General features: G+C 40.9%; 1 protein-coding gene across 1 annotated transcript in view; it reads right to left on the reverse strand.

Annotated features, from left to right (window-relative positions):
* The window catches only part of PDILT (protein disulfide isomerase like, testis expressed), a 23,742-nt gene continuing 7,371 nt past the window's right edge, over positions 1-16,371 (reverse strand). Inside the window, exons 2-11 of the mRNA XM_063414493.1 lie at positions 14,996-15,202; positions 12,032-12,165; positions 10,112-10,249; positions 9,285-9,395; positions 8,187-8,312; positions 7,037-7,234; positions 5,632-5,752; positions 4,217-4,398; positions 1,732-1,821; positions 1-196 (exon numbers count right to left, since the gene is read on the reverse strand). Coding sequence (XP_063270563.1) covers positions 128-196; positions 1,732-1,821; positions 4,217-4,398; positions 5,632-5,752; positions 7,037-7,234; positions 8,187-8,312; positions 9,285-9,395; positions 10,112-10,249; positions 12,032-12,165; positions 14,996-15,202 — 1,376 coding nt within the window. The 3' untranslated portion in view covers positions 1-127. The remainder of the gene's footprint in view (positions 197-1,731; positions 1,822-4,216; positions 4,399-5,631; positions 5,753-7,036; positions 7,235-8,186; positions 8,313-9,284; positions 9,396-10,111; positions 10,250-12,031; positions 12,166-14,995; positions 15,203-16,371) is intronic.

The following is a 16,371-nucleotide window of genomic DNA, read 5'->3' on the forward strand; positions in this document are numbered from 1 at the left end:
TACTGAATTCTTTGCTTTTATTTTTTTATTCAGCTCTGTGTTCACTTGAAATTAGTCATTCTTCCAGTGAGCTCCTTCCAGAAAGGATTCCCCACAATCCTCAGAATGTTTCTCTTTCTCTGTGCTATTAAAGTTCTTTCTCTGTTATTACAATTTCCTCTTGACTGAAATCTTCTTTGATTCCTCCCAAAGGATCCTTTTAAGAAAGGAAATGCAAAAGGAAAATTGCTTATTACAAATGTCCACAAAGACAATTACTCTATTAATTCTTTTAAAAACTCGGTATTTTAAGGTTAGTTAAAATGCAGATCTTTTCAACCAAGCAACTTGAGGTCCTGTTAATGAGGTCAGAAATAATGCAGCTGTTGCTAAAATGTGCTTTGTTTTCAAGTCCTTTCACTGGTTTATGGCAAAGCTTAGATGAAGCTTTGTGTGAAGATTTAATATGAACTTAGAATACCACGTGTGCTGATGGGAACAAGATGTCTTTCTTTGGCAATCTCAAAAGAAACTACCCTATTTATCTTGTTTGTGTGTTTGTGAATACCCTGAGGTGAGGATAAAGAATTACTTCAAGAGGAGAGTTCATATTGAGCACTGTACTGCAAATGGTCTGCAATCTTCTGAGAAAATTTGGTGGGTGTCAGATAAGGGTGGGAAAAGTGAACAGATGAGAAAATTCCAATTACTTACCCCTTTTGTTACACAGAGCATGGTTTTGAGTGGTATTTTCTAAGCTGACTTTTTTACTTATTCTTTTATGTGAAATAAAGCATGGAAGAAGAGACAACAGAATATACAGAGCTCAAATATTGCTCTGTATATTGCATTTATTGGTAATCTATATTTGTAGTTATTTATTGTATATAAAAGACTGTGTGTAGAACTCAACAGATCTGCTTGAAACACAGCACTAAGGAACATGCAAGAGGCAGATATCAGGTATAGGCTCTGGGTGGGGAAAGCAGAATTGTGCAATGTCTGGGCAGAGGTGGGTGTCTGGTCCTGCTCTGCAGCCTTCTGTGTCCCAGTGAAGTTTAGTCATCCCTCTCCATCAGTAACTGCACACTGAAGCACTGAATGCAGGAGAAAATCAAAGCCTCTGGTGGAAATAAGTCTGAAAACTCAAAACTATTTCTCCACCCACAGACAGTTTTCCTACTAGCTGAAAAGATTGTTAATAACAATTGCTACCCTGTTCCATTTCACTTGTGGGCAGAAAGGGCCCAGGATTCTTACACTGGATGGACAGTGCCTCCATTTACACGTCGGGATTTTTTCTGTCTCTGGTAGGTCTCTGTAGACATCAGCCACATTGTTCACTTACCGTGGGTCTTTTTGCAGTGAAGTGTCTGTGATTAAATAACAGCTGTGGGACAGCAAACACTTCTCTGGCCTGATTTGCAGTGGAGAAGAAAGGGTTGAGGAACTGGGCAATAATCACAACCAGACTGCTCAGAGAAGGGACATCACCTGCTCTTGTTGTGTCCTTGTTTTACCAGGAGGAGAAGCTGCACTGAACGCAGCAGAGTGAGGTGGCCAATGGAGATTTGAACAATTCCAGCTACAAGTGACAATTACTTAGCTGGGGCTTTGGTTTTTTCCAGCTAAACTCGTGAACAAGCATTGCTGCCCTCCTGTCAGCTACAGCCAGTTCAGGAATATCTCCACAAGCTGGGAATGTGCCTGGATCACACAGCAGAGCAGGCACTGTCTGGATCAAATGCCTACCTTCTCTCCTGGTTCTGCTTTTGTCTTGCTGTGTTCTTCTAAGAATTCAGAAAATGCCTCCAATGTATATTCCCCAGTATAGGCCACTTCCTGAAAAAAAATTGAAGTATGTAACCCTGAACACAAAATTTTGGAAATAATCGTGAAATCGAGTGGAGGATTTTGGTTCTTTAGAATCACTGAACTCTAGACTTGTGTGCTCAGTTTATAAAGCAAGGGCAGAGGCACAGCAGGTTCCAACATCATCTAAAAATTGAGTGTAAAGAAGAAATACATCTATATTCCTTAGAAGAAAAGGATTTGTATAAAAAACAACCATTATTTTATTGTACTAGTTTGGGATCCTGCCAGCTACTGACATCAGTAGGGGTTTTTGTGCTTAACAATAAACATTGGCAAGATACTCTGAAGAGCAGAGTCTTTTAAGTGTCCAGCCATGCTATTGAGAGCTGCTCAAAGATTTTGATGGAAATTCAAATTCTGGAATAGTTTGGAAATACACTGTTGCACAGCTTGAAAGAACAGGATGAAGATGAGCAGTGGCATTAATTTTCTTATACTTCCCCTTAAATTGGGGATTTACTGAGGATTTTCTTCTGAGGAAGTTTAATGAAAGAAGTAGTTTCAGTTTAGAGCTTTAAAATTTTCTGACTGGGTCTAGGCACTGTATTGTATTTTAAAGATTCCTTCCCAAAAAACTTTTGCTCCCTGGAAGTTCAAAAGGGTTTTGCACAAGGTTTTTAGCAAAAAAGGGGTAGAAGTTCATGTACATGACATCGGGAATTGTCTGCTGTTATCTGAGTGTAGTTAGAAATTGATGGAGGCCTCTTGTCAGCTGGGTTAAGCTCACTCCCACTGAGACCAATAATGTTGTGTTACTTTACACTGAGTTCTCTTACACCTGATTTGAGTTCAAAGCACTGTAAGCAAAACATTCAGACTGATGAGTTCACTAAAACTGTACATTTTTGTACACTAAAAGTTTGGTATTTCCATTCCATTTTAATAAAAAAGTGTGGCAGCTTTGAAACTACTTTTTTATGGGTTTTATGTTTGTACATTTAAGTTTCTCAAGAATGATTATCTTATTTCTCCAGAGGCAATTAACATTCTCAGATGGGTCTTGATTTTTATCAACCCTGGTGATGGCTGGAACCAGTTTCTCAGAGCCTAAAGATCTGTAAAGCCAGAGAAGCAGCTGATTCCTGCACTGGTTGCTATGGATATGTATCAATCATTTTCATTACAGTAATCTGTGCATAGGACTATATAAAAGTTATTTTTCTCATTAAACCCAAAGAAACAGACATCTACAGGACCTTCACTGCTGGTCAAGTACAAGACAAAATCTCTGCACTTGTGGGAAGTAGTGCAAAAACATGGTGCACAAAAAGAAGAACTTGAGATTTCAAATACCCTTTAATTCCAGAGTATTTTAAATTATGAAACAATCCCTTAATAGTTAATGAAGTTTTGACTGGTTGTGGGCTTTTTTGTTTGCTTATTTGGGTTTTTTTTTGTAAACTGACATTTATTATGAGCATTTAATGTGTTTCTGCTTTTCTACTAGAAGACTAAACATCATATGAGTGTGTAGGACTGTGGTTCAATGCATCAGAAATTGTGCATGCACATCCAAGAGGACAATCTCTCAAAGATTAAATGAGGACATGGCTAAACGTCTTAGAATTTAATTTAAGTTTAATACTAAGACGAAAAATGAAAAGCTTAGTAATGCCTTAATTATAGCAGTATCTTAATTTTTTTCCTTCAGAGATATTTTCTTTTTAATTAGATAATCTACATAGATGGAGAATGTAGCTATTTACTATTTTTCTTTGCCTTCACTTTCAGCAGCATTTTCTAATTATTGTGTAACGTAGCTGATTCATTAGGTTAGCATATTGCAAAAATCATTGGTCTTGACAACAAATATTTATTCCCAGTGGGGGCTGAGATACCAGAATGAAGTAAAATTACTGGCTTAAATGTATAGAAGAAAGTTTTGGATTTAGGTTTTGTGAAAATGTAGAGGAAAAGGAGCAGCACCAACATTTTAGAGACAATTGTCATATGTGCTCTGGAAACAACCAGCACAAGCAGCTCTTTGACAGAACATCTCCTGTCATGGTTTCAAGTAAAAAGGCACTGCAGTCATTGAGAGGTATCTGTAAATTCACTCCAAGTCGAGACTGTTGCTAAAACCCAACAGGCTGACTGGAGATGGTTAAACAGCAGGATGGGAGGCCCTAAGGACTTGTAAACCAAGTGAGTAAATGATCCCTGAGCTCTTGCACAGCCTGGTACACAGGATGAGACAACAGAAAGGTTTCTCCTCTAATTCAGGTTCTTGGCAGCAATGCCTGCTCAGAAGCTGAGCAGAAAAGACCAAAGCTTCTTAGTGAAAGGACTCCTTTCTCCCTGTGGCACCTGTGCAGTGCAAGCAAAGCCTTGTGCCTCCACAGCCTCCCCCAGCAGCTCTCACCTGGTGCTGTGCCCCGGCAGGGAAGAGCGTGAAGAACGGGTGGCGGTCCAGGTCCACGGACAGGATGTCATTTGCTGTCACATCAATCTTGGCAATCATTACATCTCTGCGACCTTCAAATTGCTCCCCCAGCTTATCCCAGATGGGCAGGAGTCTCCTGCATTCATGGGACCAAGGGGCATCTGCAAAGTTAAAAATAAAATTAGAAGGACACAGAAGTGCCCGTGGTGGTGCAATCACAGTGTCCAGCCCTCCAGGTTAACAGGGTTTGGGGTTCCAGCTGTGGTCAGTACCTGCTTGAAAGTATTTGCCCTTCATGGATTTCACCTTTCTATGTAGAGATTATAGTTATTCACTAACACATTCCTGATAGCAGTGCTGCTTTAGCTCTCTTTAGCCTCGCATGACTGTAACAAACACAAAACTTGGACTACTTTGCTGGAGAGGTGTGCCAGATAACCAGTGCAACCCAGGTAAGCCTTGCATCATTCCCATGTTGACATACTTGTCAGAGCTACAAAACATTTCCTGCATACTAAAAGAAACTGTGTTCATAAACCATCCATGCTATGTTGACTCTAGAAAGAGGAGTGTGAATTATGGTGCTGTTTTGACTCTGAGCACTGCACTGATGCAAGTCACCAGAAAGGCAAACTGCTGAGAGCCCAGTATCCCTTTAAAAAGCTCACAACACAGTTGCAGTCCTTCAGTCAGGAGAACAATGCTCACACTTGGTTTATACACTATTAAAATTTCAGGAACACTTGGCTGAATACAATCCATTCCCTTTACCAGCCTTTCATTTCCAGAGGACTTGGTTCAATTCTTGCTTCGATCATTCAGTTTGTTCATGATACTGAAACGTAAAAATTGTTTGTGTGGGTGACACAGCTGCAGCCAGCAAGAAGAGTGGCAGGAATGTACTACTTTTAGGAATAAGGAAGCCACATCCCTTGCAGACAGAGGAGGAAAGAAAGAGTTACAATTTCCTAAACCACAAATCCTATCAAGGATTTAATCCTAGAGCATTATAACCACACAATCCCACTTAACTCTCCCTCTACCCTTGGTAGGCAGCCTGACTCATGCAGTACAACACGTTTCCATTGCACACCATCATGTTCCAGTGTCGTGTTGTCTTTCAACACAGAGATTTGATACAGCCTTGGCAAATATTTACTGAAGAGATCCAGTGCCACTCAGTGCAACACTAAGTCAGCAAAGGTATCACAGCGTTTCCATAGATATGACACAAATTTTTCTTCAATTCTTTCCACAAACAATAAAAAATTCATTGAGCTCAGATTCTGTAAAGTGCAAAGATTAGTTTGGTATATAAGCATGAGCTTTCATTTTTTCCTTCCAATTGATCATGTTAAAGAAGCTTAAAATCTGAATTCAATGACAACACTTACAAAACATAACAAATACAGTCAGGCTCTTATTGAAGATGATACTGTTGAAATTCTTCCCAACGAGCACTTTCACAGGCATCTTGTCCCAGTCTTGTGGAATTTCTTCACTAGAGAGATGTTGCTGAGCAGAAACAGAAACATTTCTGTGTAAGTGCAGGGAACATTGAGAAACTGTACTCCAGTTCAAGTTAATGTGAGACTGGAGTTATTACCTAATGTGCTCTGTTACTGTCTGAGAACTCTTTTATATCATTACATCCTGGTCAGCCATCCCATGGTTCCTCCTCTCCCTTCAGCAGGAGCTGGGATCTCACACCCCTGGTAGTTGGTACTCAGAACTCCTTGTCCCTCTCTTGAAGACAGATTCTGTAGCAGACTGTCTGAAAATGATCCTTTGGAGCACAGTTGTATTCCTTGTCCTGAATTCTTGTTGCCCAATGCTCAGAAGCTGGACTACTGAAAAGTTTACATGTTGTAGGCTTTCAAAAGTGATGTAAAACACACCAGAAAGTGTGCATTGCTGCTTAAATCTCTGCCTTCACCCCAGTCATGGTCCCAACATGATTTGTACAATTTACAGTGCAGTAGCTGGGAATTTCTCTTCTTCAACTCCATGGCACAGTAGCAGAAAGGCACATGTGCCCCATGGAAGCTGTCCTTGGTGGGACTGTGCCTCTCAAGCAGATCTTGGTGGGAGAGGCCACATCTCCTCTGCTTCCATCCTTCTGCTCCCTTCCAACACTGAATGCAGAATCTACCTACTCACATTTCTCAAATTCTGAATGCTCTCACACTGACTGCTTTATCTTTTCTCCCCGTAAATCACCCTGAGGAGCACTGAATAAGCAAAACATTTTAATGTATCTTTCACATGAGTGTGATGATGCCTCATTATTGCAACAAATGCTGTATTTACCATTGGGAATGATCCCCCTGGGAATATTCACTTTGCTAAACTTGCTTAAAACAAATACCAAATGTTAATCCCCTCTGAAACTTCCAATTTTCTATTTACTGGATTTTTCTATAGCCTTAAAATCTGTTGCAATGATTGTTTGCATCTCTCCCCAACGAAAGGAGGGAAATATCTCCGTTAAAGTATTTGAAAGATTGGGGCATAGGGAGTTTTCAAACCAGTGAAATAAAATAGCTGGCATCAGCTAAAATATTGGGCCATAGATACTCAATCCAGTATTTACATTGGAAGATTGGAAAACACCTTAGATTTTAAATACAGAGGAATGCTCTGCCAACAACTGTAGATGAATACATTAGGGTGACAGCAGATTAATAACCAAGTGATCACAACAGGACACTGGTCTAATTTAAAAGGGGGGTGCTCTGCCAAGTTCTTACGTTTAGCTGGTGTAGTAGTAGAGAGCTGTCTGATTAGTAATGGACATACCTTTGCTTTTCCACTTAGGTAGCTCTGGCAGAATTCTTTGAGGTTGTGCACGGTCACCTCGTCCGCAGGCATTTTGTACCTGGCATCGCTGGTCAGGTTCAGGATTCTCACAGCAGGGACATCGACGTCCCTGACACGGAAATACTCAAAGATCCGCCCGTTCCTCGTCTCATCAGTGTCCACCAGGACAAACAGGATCTGAGGATAAAGAGAGGATCAGGCATCCTGCTGGGCCTTCCAGCTTTGGGTTAGCCCTTTGGAGAAATGGACTGTGGAGCTGGGCAGTGGGGCAGGATCTAACCCGAAATTCAAGGAACTGTGCAGAATCATTTTTGGTCTCAGAGCAAAACCCAGAAGCTCTGTGGACTTTATTACACCTTGATCCTAGTGAATAACAAATGCTAAGGCAGCCAAAAGTACTGAAGCTTTCCCCTCTGTCCTTTCACAGTGGTTTGCTATCATGTCTTTCAGTAACACTTTTAAATTACCCCCCAAAGTGCTTATTACTCTTCCTTATAAATCTTAATAGGGTAGAAGAGCTGAAACACCTGTAATCCATATGTATTTACCAATATGTGATATTTTACTACAAGATGACCTACTATTCTTCAGTGTCTCATGTACCTGGAGCAGAAGTAGCACCACGGAAAACTGAAATATTTGTATTTATGACTGTCTATAACTGTCTCTATACATGCAAACACATGGCTGCAGGGAAGGCTATGCACATAGCTTGCAATATTCCTCAGGTTTTGTAGCTGGCTCCAGCCTTTTCTTCAGGTGATATTCTGAGATCCTTTGGTACTTCCTGGTAGAGCCAGAAATTGCCAGAATTTTGCTAAAACTACCTTTGGTCAGAAGTTGCTCCCAGAAAATTATATTTGTAAAATGAGAAACAGGTTAATATGCAGCAGCAGGAATTAGTGCTCTTTGTGGTCTTTGTGTTTTAAAGAATAATTTCCAAGTGACATTTATCTTTCAGCTTGTCCTTAACAAATTCAAATAATAGTCACTGAAACTGTTTTTAAATGGTTTAGTAGAGTTAGAAGATGGACTGAGAGCAGTTCATTTTTACCAGTAATGTTGGTGAGTGGTTTTCCACTGATCTTTTGGCATTGCTATTTGTGAATCTGGATTCAGTGTTACAAACCTTTCCTCTGAATTCTGCAGCAGCAGACTGGTAGTTTTCGTAAATCTCATTGAATGTCTCCGAGTTCGTTGGGGTGAACAGCAGGATGTGATTTTCAACAGGGACATCAAAAATCTTCACAGATGTCTGGGAAACAAAAGATTCAACATCTGCTCCACTCTTTGTAGGCAGAACAGTGAATCAGAGGCTCAGCATATCAGCATCCCTAGGTCCTGCTATGGCAGATTTTACTTTTTAAGATTCGGTTCCCAGTCATTTCCATAATCATTGGATTTTACTTCATTGTTTTAAAGCAGATAAAGTAAGAAGAATCAGCAGCTGCTGGCTGGTTTTTTTCAGTTCCAGGAAAAAACTCACATTTATTCATAGATTTTTACAGTCAGAAGGGACTATGATCTTCCAGTCTGACCTCCTGTATAACACACACTGAAGAATTAATGCTGAAAGTAAAAGGTGGTGTTACCCAGGGAGGCTCAGGTAAAGTAGCTGTGGGGGCAAGACCTAGCTGGGCACCTCCTTCCCTTCTAGGTGTCATCAGCAGCTTGTATCCCCTTCCCTGAACAGAACTACTCTTTTTTCTCATGCCACCCTAGAATCAGAGGCAGTGGGGTGTCCCCTGGGCAAGCAGGTATTTCCATGTCTCTCCTACCTGTCCTAGCAGCAATTACTGCTGGTTTCTGTCCTTGCCTTGGCCCAGAGCTCCCTGTTGCTGTGCTGGAGTGGAATTTTGGAGCAGGATTAGGAATTGACCTTCCAACCTCCCACCCCACTTAGCTGCTGCAGAAGCAGCCTGGACCTTGGCATTGGCTCCACACGAGGGAGGTGTTTGTGTGCTCAGAGCTCACTGTTCCACCAGCCACTCCTCATCTCCTCCAGGAAACAACATCTTGCCAGAGGGAAGCATCCTTTGGCCTGGGTTAGACCAAGAGCTGCGTGCTGGGTTCCACTGGCATTTCTAGACGTGTTCAAGAGTGGCCTTGTCAAACAACCAAAGCAAATTCTCAGTCCCTAAAGGGCAGAACAGCTCCCTAAGTCTATTTCTGCATGGATTTCTGTCTTTCTCCTGTAGTTTTTGCTAATAGAGTGAAATGCACATACCTCGATATTATATTCAGTGACCAAATCCAAGGTAAAGGTTTTGATTAGCCTTGTCAGGCCCAGTTTGTTATGTCTGCCATCTTCAAGCACTTCATTATGCACAGGTTTTCCCTGGACAAATAGTAAACTTTGTGAGGTTGGTGGCCTTATCAACTGTAGGAGCAAAATGACAGATTTTAAAAGTGAGAGTTTTATGATCCTCAGCAACTGAAATTCCATAGCTTGTAAAATGAATGTCACAGCTAGATTGCAGAACAAGATTACAGCTAAAATTCAAGGTACAGCTGACAGTTTTAATTTGTTCAGTAATCTTGACATACTGAGAGATCTTTCCTTCATCCATACACTATCTGTGAGATATGCTCACTCAGGAAATCATTGGTCTGACTACTTCCTAGTCTAAATATTGCTGCTACCCTGTGTAGTTTTGGTTTTCTTGTTGGCCACTTCTTCTGTTGTGGACTGGAAGAAAATTCCTGGTCAAAAGCAACACACAAGAAAAGAGGTGAATGTCTGCAAATCTCACTGAACTTGGCAGTAAATGTTGATTTGAATGCCAGTTGGAAAGTAAAGCTATTATAGCCAGATCCTTAAGCATAAATTAGGAGTCTGGATGTAGGCAGACAGATTGAAAGTACCACTTGTCTAAAGGTTGCTGGTTCTGCCTCCTACTTGTCTCTCTTGTCTGTAAATGCATTAATTTTTTGTGTGTGTTAGGTTGTTTGAATTATGACTAGGAAATTATTCAACCTGAAAAATTCCCAAACTGCCTTTCCATAGCCCACAGCTGTCACCACACCTTACCTGCTAGATTTTTGTACTCCTACCTTCTTAAACACAACGAGAGAGCTCCTTTGGATGCTGTAGTCAGCACAGACGTCCTCGCTGGCTGTCATCCCAAAAGGCATCTCTGGCACATCTCTTGCTGTCTCACAGAAAACTTCCACACTGTCATTGTGAAGTTCCTAGTCCCAGAAAGAGTATTTATTAAGGCTGCCCTACATCTTGCTAAGTGTGTAGGAGTTAGAGCTCCAGGTGAAGCAGCCCCCTAAAGGCTTGTGAGGAGCAGAGTACAATTGCAGAGTGGGTAATGCTTGCCAGGCTTCCCTCTAAGGGGAGATCCAACAGTGCTGTGACACATCAAGTGTGTCCCCCTTCCCGCTGGTGTTGGCTGGGCTGGGCCAGCAGGGATGGTGTGGGGTCCCCTCTGTCCTCCCTGCCCTGATCTCATCCTCCCTGGCACTCCCACGCTCTGCAGAGCCCTCTGCAGAGCAGGAGGGATCACGCCAGCAGCTGCTCCCCCTGCACAGCCACAGGAGGTGAGGGACCACAGAGCTCTCTGCTCACAGGAGGAGCTCACTGGCACATTTGGGCCTTTTGACTGAGTGCTCTTCAAGGCAGGGACCTTGACTCCTGCATCTGTCAAACACTCACCCTGCTGTCCTCCTTCAAACTAATAGTAAATAAGCAGGATGAAAGGCAACAGCACTTCCAGATCTGATTTAATCAGAGAATTATTTCATGCTAGATGAATAGTAATTTATATGCTGAGACCTTCCAACACATCCTGGCACCCGTATTTGTGAGCAATCTGTGAGTAATAGAAGGCCAAATACGGCTCTTTATTTGCTTGGACACTGTTTTGTTGGCTTCCACCCATAAAATTTCTGACATGCCCTAGCTCATGTTCATCTGTTGTCTTTTCAGCCCCCGAGCAAAACCAGTGTCCAGTCAAACACATCTGCAGGCAATATCTGCTATCAGTGTGGTTCAGGGAACTCTCTGGCATCTCTGTGATAGAAAGAGCTTCTTAATTTCCTCCAGCACTGGAAAACTGCCTTCCTTCCTAAATGGCTGCAAGCAGATTGCTGCAAAGCAAAATTCTGGGCACTGAGCATCTTCACAGTTTGTCCTGTTATGTTCTATGTGCTCACCAGCTTTGTTACTATGGGGCATTGTGGTAATGAATCCTGTTTTCCATATCCACAAAACTTGGACTATCTGCTGTAGCCAGCACATTTGGGATATTATCAGTTCAGGTATGAGTCCAGACACTGTGCTTCTAACTGGGCAGAGAGATACCAGAATAAAAGTATCTTTAATTGAAGAATATCCTAGATTGAATTTCCAGATATTAAAGATTTCAAGGACACACTGAAAAAGCAGGAAAAAGCAATTCCAGTTTTACTCACTCTGACAGTGAATCTCTTGCCTGTTGTTCTCTAGCATTCAGCCCAAATCCTAAGAACCTTATTCTGCTCTGGAAACTGGTATAATTTGCTTGAGAAAGGACTACATATGTTGGATCACATACAGTGGTAATATTTTATGACCTCCTATCCATGCAGATTTGGCTTTCTTCACAGCAGCCAGATCTGGGAGACTTTGGCAGAAGCCCTTTCCCTGAGGATGCAGGAAACACTGCTGTGACCAGCCAGAGCTGTGCAAACACTGCTGGGGCATCCTGCTCTCACAAGCCGTCCTCAGGGTCTCTGTGCCCAGGCACTGATTAAGGAAATGTGCTGTGGTGTAAGAGTTTCTTTTTTCTGCCTGGGCTACTTGTCTAGAAGTGTGAAAAAATAGATAGAGATAATTAATTTTTTTTTTCAAACGTAGAGAAAACTGAAGGCCTGGGTTTTTCTGGTGAGTTCTAGATGTTTTGGATGTGTGGGATTTGGTGATGATAGCAAGCAGTATATCCCAAAGCTGGAGCAGAAACCAGCCTTTTGAGCTTTCCAGATAATTACCCTAAAGAAGCCAATCACTGCTAAATCATCAGCTTTTATGATGGCTTCAGCCTGATCAGTAGAGTTGATTAAAACAGTGCTAGGTCCTGTTCTTCTTTTCACCCATGTTACAAAGGTTGAGGCTTTTCTCACTCCTGTGGAAGGAAAAGAGAGTTAAAATGAAAGTCAAAAACAATGACAGAAATTTCTGTGCAATCAGGACAGAGGCAGTGGAGGTGCAGAGGAATGTTAAATACAAATGGACTTGGGCTCCTTAGAGGTCAAAGCTGATTGAGAAGGGGCTTGAGGTATCCAAATTAATCCTCAGGTTCTAGTCACCATTTAAACTGTTGTCACTCTAGAAGACCAACAGTGGATCACCACAGCTTTTTCTGATACCTCTGCAAATGGTTTTATGTCCAGTTGAATGATTAATCACACATGGAGAATAGAGATGAGGCAATTCAGACAGGTAGAAAACCTGTCCTGCAAGATTTCATGTGTCCCAAAATCACAGTAAGCTATAAAGTGCTATCGACCTAAGGTTTAATCCAGAATGACTTCAAACCAATTGCAGATTTTATTGAACTGTTTGTTCAATTACGTTAGGTGTCAAAATTGTTCCTTTGATGGTGCAGGAGGGATCTGATAGGCACAGAGACATGTTAAAATTCCTCTGTGGGGCCATAGCATCACTTCAGTTTAGACATAAGAAACAAAGCTGAAGTGTCAAAGTAGACATTTAGTTCTGGATTGTTCCATCTTTTGGCTTCCAAACTACTACTACCAGTTTTACTGAGGTTATAGTCAGTCTGTTTATTTGGTAAATTCTCTTAAGCTTTCAGAAGTTTTAGAGTATTGAGTCTCTTTAAAAATTACATTTTTAAATTATCATAATTTCAGAGAAATTTGAGGCAACAAATTGAGGCTCAGCCCTTTAATCTCTGTATGACAGACAGGCTTGTTGGACCAGAGTCAGGGTTAATTAAAATCACACATGAAAAAGAAAAAGTTAAGTGCTAGAGTCAAGATGTACAGTACAAGTGGATTATCAGAGATGCAAGTCCTGGTACTGTGCATTTTAGCAGTATGACAAGATCAAAATTGAGTCAGACCATTTTACTGACATCAATTTTGCAGCAGACAGCACTGCAACTTGTTTAAAATACTTTTTTTTTTTTAAGTGAAGCAGGCAGTCATCTGCTCTGGATTACAGGCTGCAGAACAAAGGACAGAGCAATACCTAGTGGTGACACAGTGCTTGGCTTCTGCTGTCTAAAGGCAGAATTGAGGTCTTGTCACTTATGTCAGTTCTATAGCTCCTATGCATATTTTCTTTCTACTGAGTTCCTTTAATCAGTCTGTGTACTGGCCAAATTCTGACCTTGCAGTAGTAAATGATGATTTTACAAAGCCTAGAATTTCACTTTCATGTTATGTCCATTGCCAGGGACACCATTCAAAAATTCCATCTTCCATGAAGAGTTAGAATTAATTTTTTGCTTGAAGCAAGGTCCACAGTTCCCTGTGTGGTATGAAGTGGGTACCAAGTCCTGTATGAGGAGTCACTGGGTGGCCAGTGCACATTTCCAGTTGTCAATGCTCAGTGGTTTAAAAGTCAAATGTGGTACATGAGGTTTTACTCAGTGTTGCACATAAGAATTTACCAGTGAATAAAATGTAATTTAGGCATTGCTGGTGGTACATGTCCTCCAAACAATTGGAGCTCTCTGCCTTCTACAAAGCACAAAGCAGCAGCCAGTTTCCTAATCCTTGCATCTTGCTAGAAAGTGTGCCTGAAATAGCAGCTCTGTGCTGCAGGGCAACTATGTGTGTGTTGTTACAATTCCCTGTACTCACTGGTTCACACCAGAAAATCTGTCAGGTTTACCAGTTTAAGAGAGGTTTTCTTGTCAATGCTGTAGATTTAATCAGAGACTGAAGGCAGGGGCTTTTGCTTTCAGGTATCAGCACCCCTAATAAAAGTTCAGTATGGCACATCATGCTTTGGGTGGCATTTGTGCAGAGGTTGCTGTTTGCACAAGTCTAGATAGTGGAAACTTGGTAAGAAATTCAATAGCAAGGAGGAGCAAGTTGCTAAAAATACTAAAGATCAGATTTCAGCAGGAGCCACAGGGGGCTCAGCAGTTAAAGGTATCTTAGCTCTTGGTTGTGTACAGGTTCAGGAGGCAAAGTTTGGGTTCCTTTTTTTGTTCATTGTATTAAACTTGTGACTCACCTGTATGTGCTCAGAGTACACTAACAGATGCTTGGCCAAGCCATGCAATTTTTATCACCTCTCATAATTTTATGAAAAACAAAACCGTTCTTGTATATACTGTAAGTGAACAAAAATGTTCCTAAGACCTGGATTCCTGGGATTGCTCAAGTCTGTCGTTGTCTTTGCTTAATAACTTTCTGTAAAATTCTTCAAATTATTCCATGTTATATTCTAAGCCACATCTGAGCTCCCTCTGATGGCTAAATGGCAAAATTATTTTCCTTAACTTAGGAAGTGCAGCTGTATGTTAAGGACCCTGTGAATTCCCAGTTCCTTGTTAGATGCAGTGTTGCTCCAGCCTGTTTCCATAGGCACACTGCCCATGGGAATTGCAGTGGGCCAGAAGAGTAATGGAGCAGTTTGGGGACCCAATTCCTGTTTGGCATAACTCATTAATGTTTATTGTAATAATTGGGAGTAAGTTGACTTGTTGGGGCAATTCTGTACTTGGTGGAATAACACCAGTAATTAATTTGACAGTGTGAACTTAATACAGAGAAGATAGTCAGTTATGCCCTTGGAGGATGGATTCAGATTCAAGTTCCTGCATTGCTACAGAGACCATTGCACATTTAACACCGTGGGCAGCTTTCCACCTGTGTATTTTTTATCTGAGCATCTATATTTTTCTTCCCAGCAGGGTAATAGATAGGTACATCCTGTCATTACATATCATTATCTTATCAGTGCATGAGACAGTTTACCTTTGCAGTCTATGGGATCTTCCCTGCTGCCATTCACAAAAAATTTCACAGTAGGAAAGGCTTGAATATTAAATTCTTTTCTCAAGTCGTGTTGGTGTGTCACATCAATTTTGCCAAACTGGATTCTTGGAGCTTCTTTTTTAAGCTGTCGTGCAGCCTCAGCAAATTCTTCAGACAAATTCTGAGATGATTGAGATAAAGTAACATCTGGAAAAAGCCAGTCAAAAGCAAACGTGTTACATAAGCCACTACATGAAGCTTTCTAGTGGAGGTTGTTGTGTCAAGTGGTAGCTGGAGGCTTTGAATAAAATCTTCTATGACTCAGAAGTAAATGAGAGATTATATTTACTTCTTTATATTGATGCTGTTTTTTCACCATATGTCTTTGAACCAATCAAGATGAACAACCAGCAACATTTCAATATTCTTCTGTTGGGAAAGCAATAAAAAGTAGCTGGATTGACTAAGCGGGGTATGAGTTTAAGAGAGGTGAAGGATAGAGTTAAATATTGCTCACATCAGGACTCAATGATCCCGTTTCTTTAAGCACTTCACTGAGGCAAACTTTTGCAATGCAGAAAGTACTTTTCCAGGTGAGATAAGGAGGAAAGAGAGGGGCAGAGTGTGTTTTAAAGGCTGGCAGTGTATTCCTGATGCTGTCATGTGTGCCAGCCCTTCTCCGGCTCAAATGGCAGCTTTTTGTTTGGTGGAAGGAGAGGGCCATCCTAGGCTGGAACTGTAAACTTATATTAGCATGGAAAAAGGACAAGACAAGGAAACTAGGCACACAAACTGTTCTGCATTAAAACACAAGTAAGAGACAAAGGCCTGGAGCTTTATATTTTTGCAATTTGGGTTGAAAAAAGTCTTAATTTTGATTGAAATTGTCTGTCTATGCTCTGTCTTGTTAAATTTCTTTTATTATAAAGAACAAAAAAAAAGAATAAAACTTTTTTCTTTAGATTATGCACATAAATTTTTTTTGTTTCTTCAATATATTTTGCAAATAAGAACAGATGAAAAACATGCAGTTAAATTTGGTTTTATAAAATTGTTTTGTTCTTTTGTGTACATATGAGTGCTGTTGTGTATACAAATGTTCAGATATATAACTGCACAAGCACGCACACAAATGCACCAAAGCATAAATGTAACAAAACAACCATCTTCTGTTCTTTCACAGAATGGCAGATGCACTTCTCTAGAGCATACCTGGAGAAGACATTGCCCAATGTGGTCATAACCAAAAAGTAAATAGACATTTCTGTAAGAGTTCTAATACATGACAGATAAATCTAACTCAGAATCTAACTCAGTGCTGAGTTACATTTCTTGCATTATTCATCATTATCCTTGCTTTGAATCCCAGACATCAA

This window comes from Prinia subflava, chromosome 17, assembly GCF_021018805.1.
Source record: "Prinia subflava isolate CZ2003 ecotype Zambia chromosome 17, Cam_Psub_1.2, whole genome shotgun sequence".
In the NCBI taxonomy this organism is placed as follows: domain Eukaryota; kingdom Metazoa; phylum Chordata; class Aves; order Passeriformes; family Cisticolidae; genus Prinia; species Prinia subflava.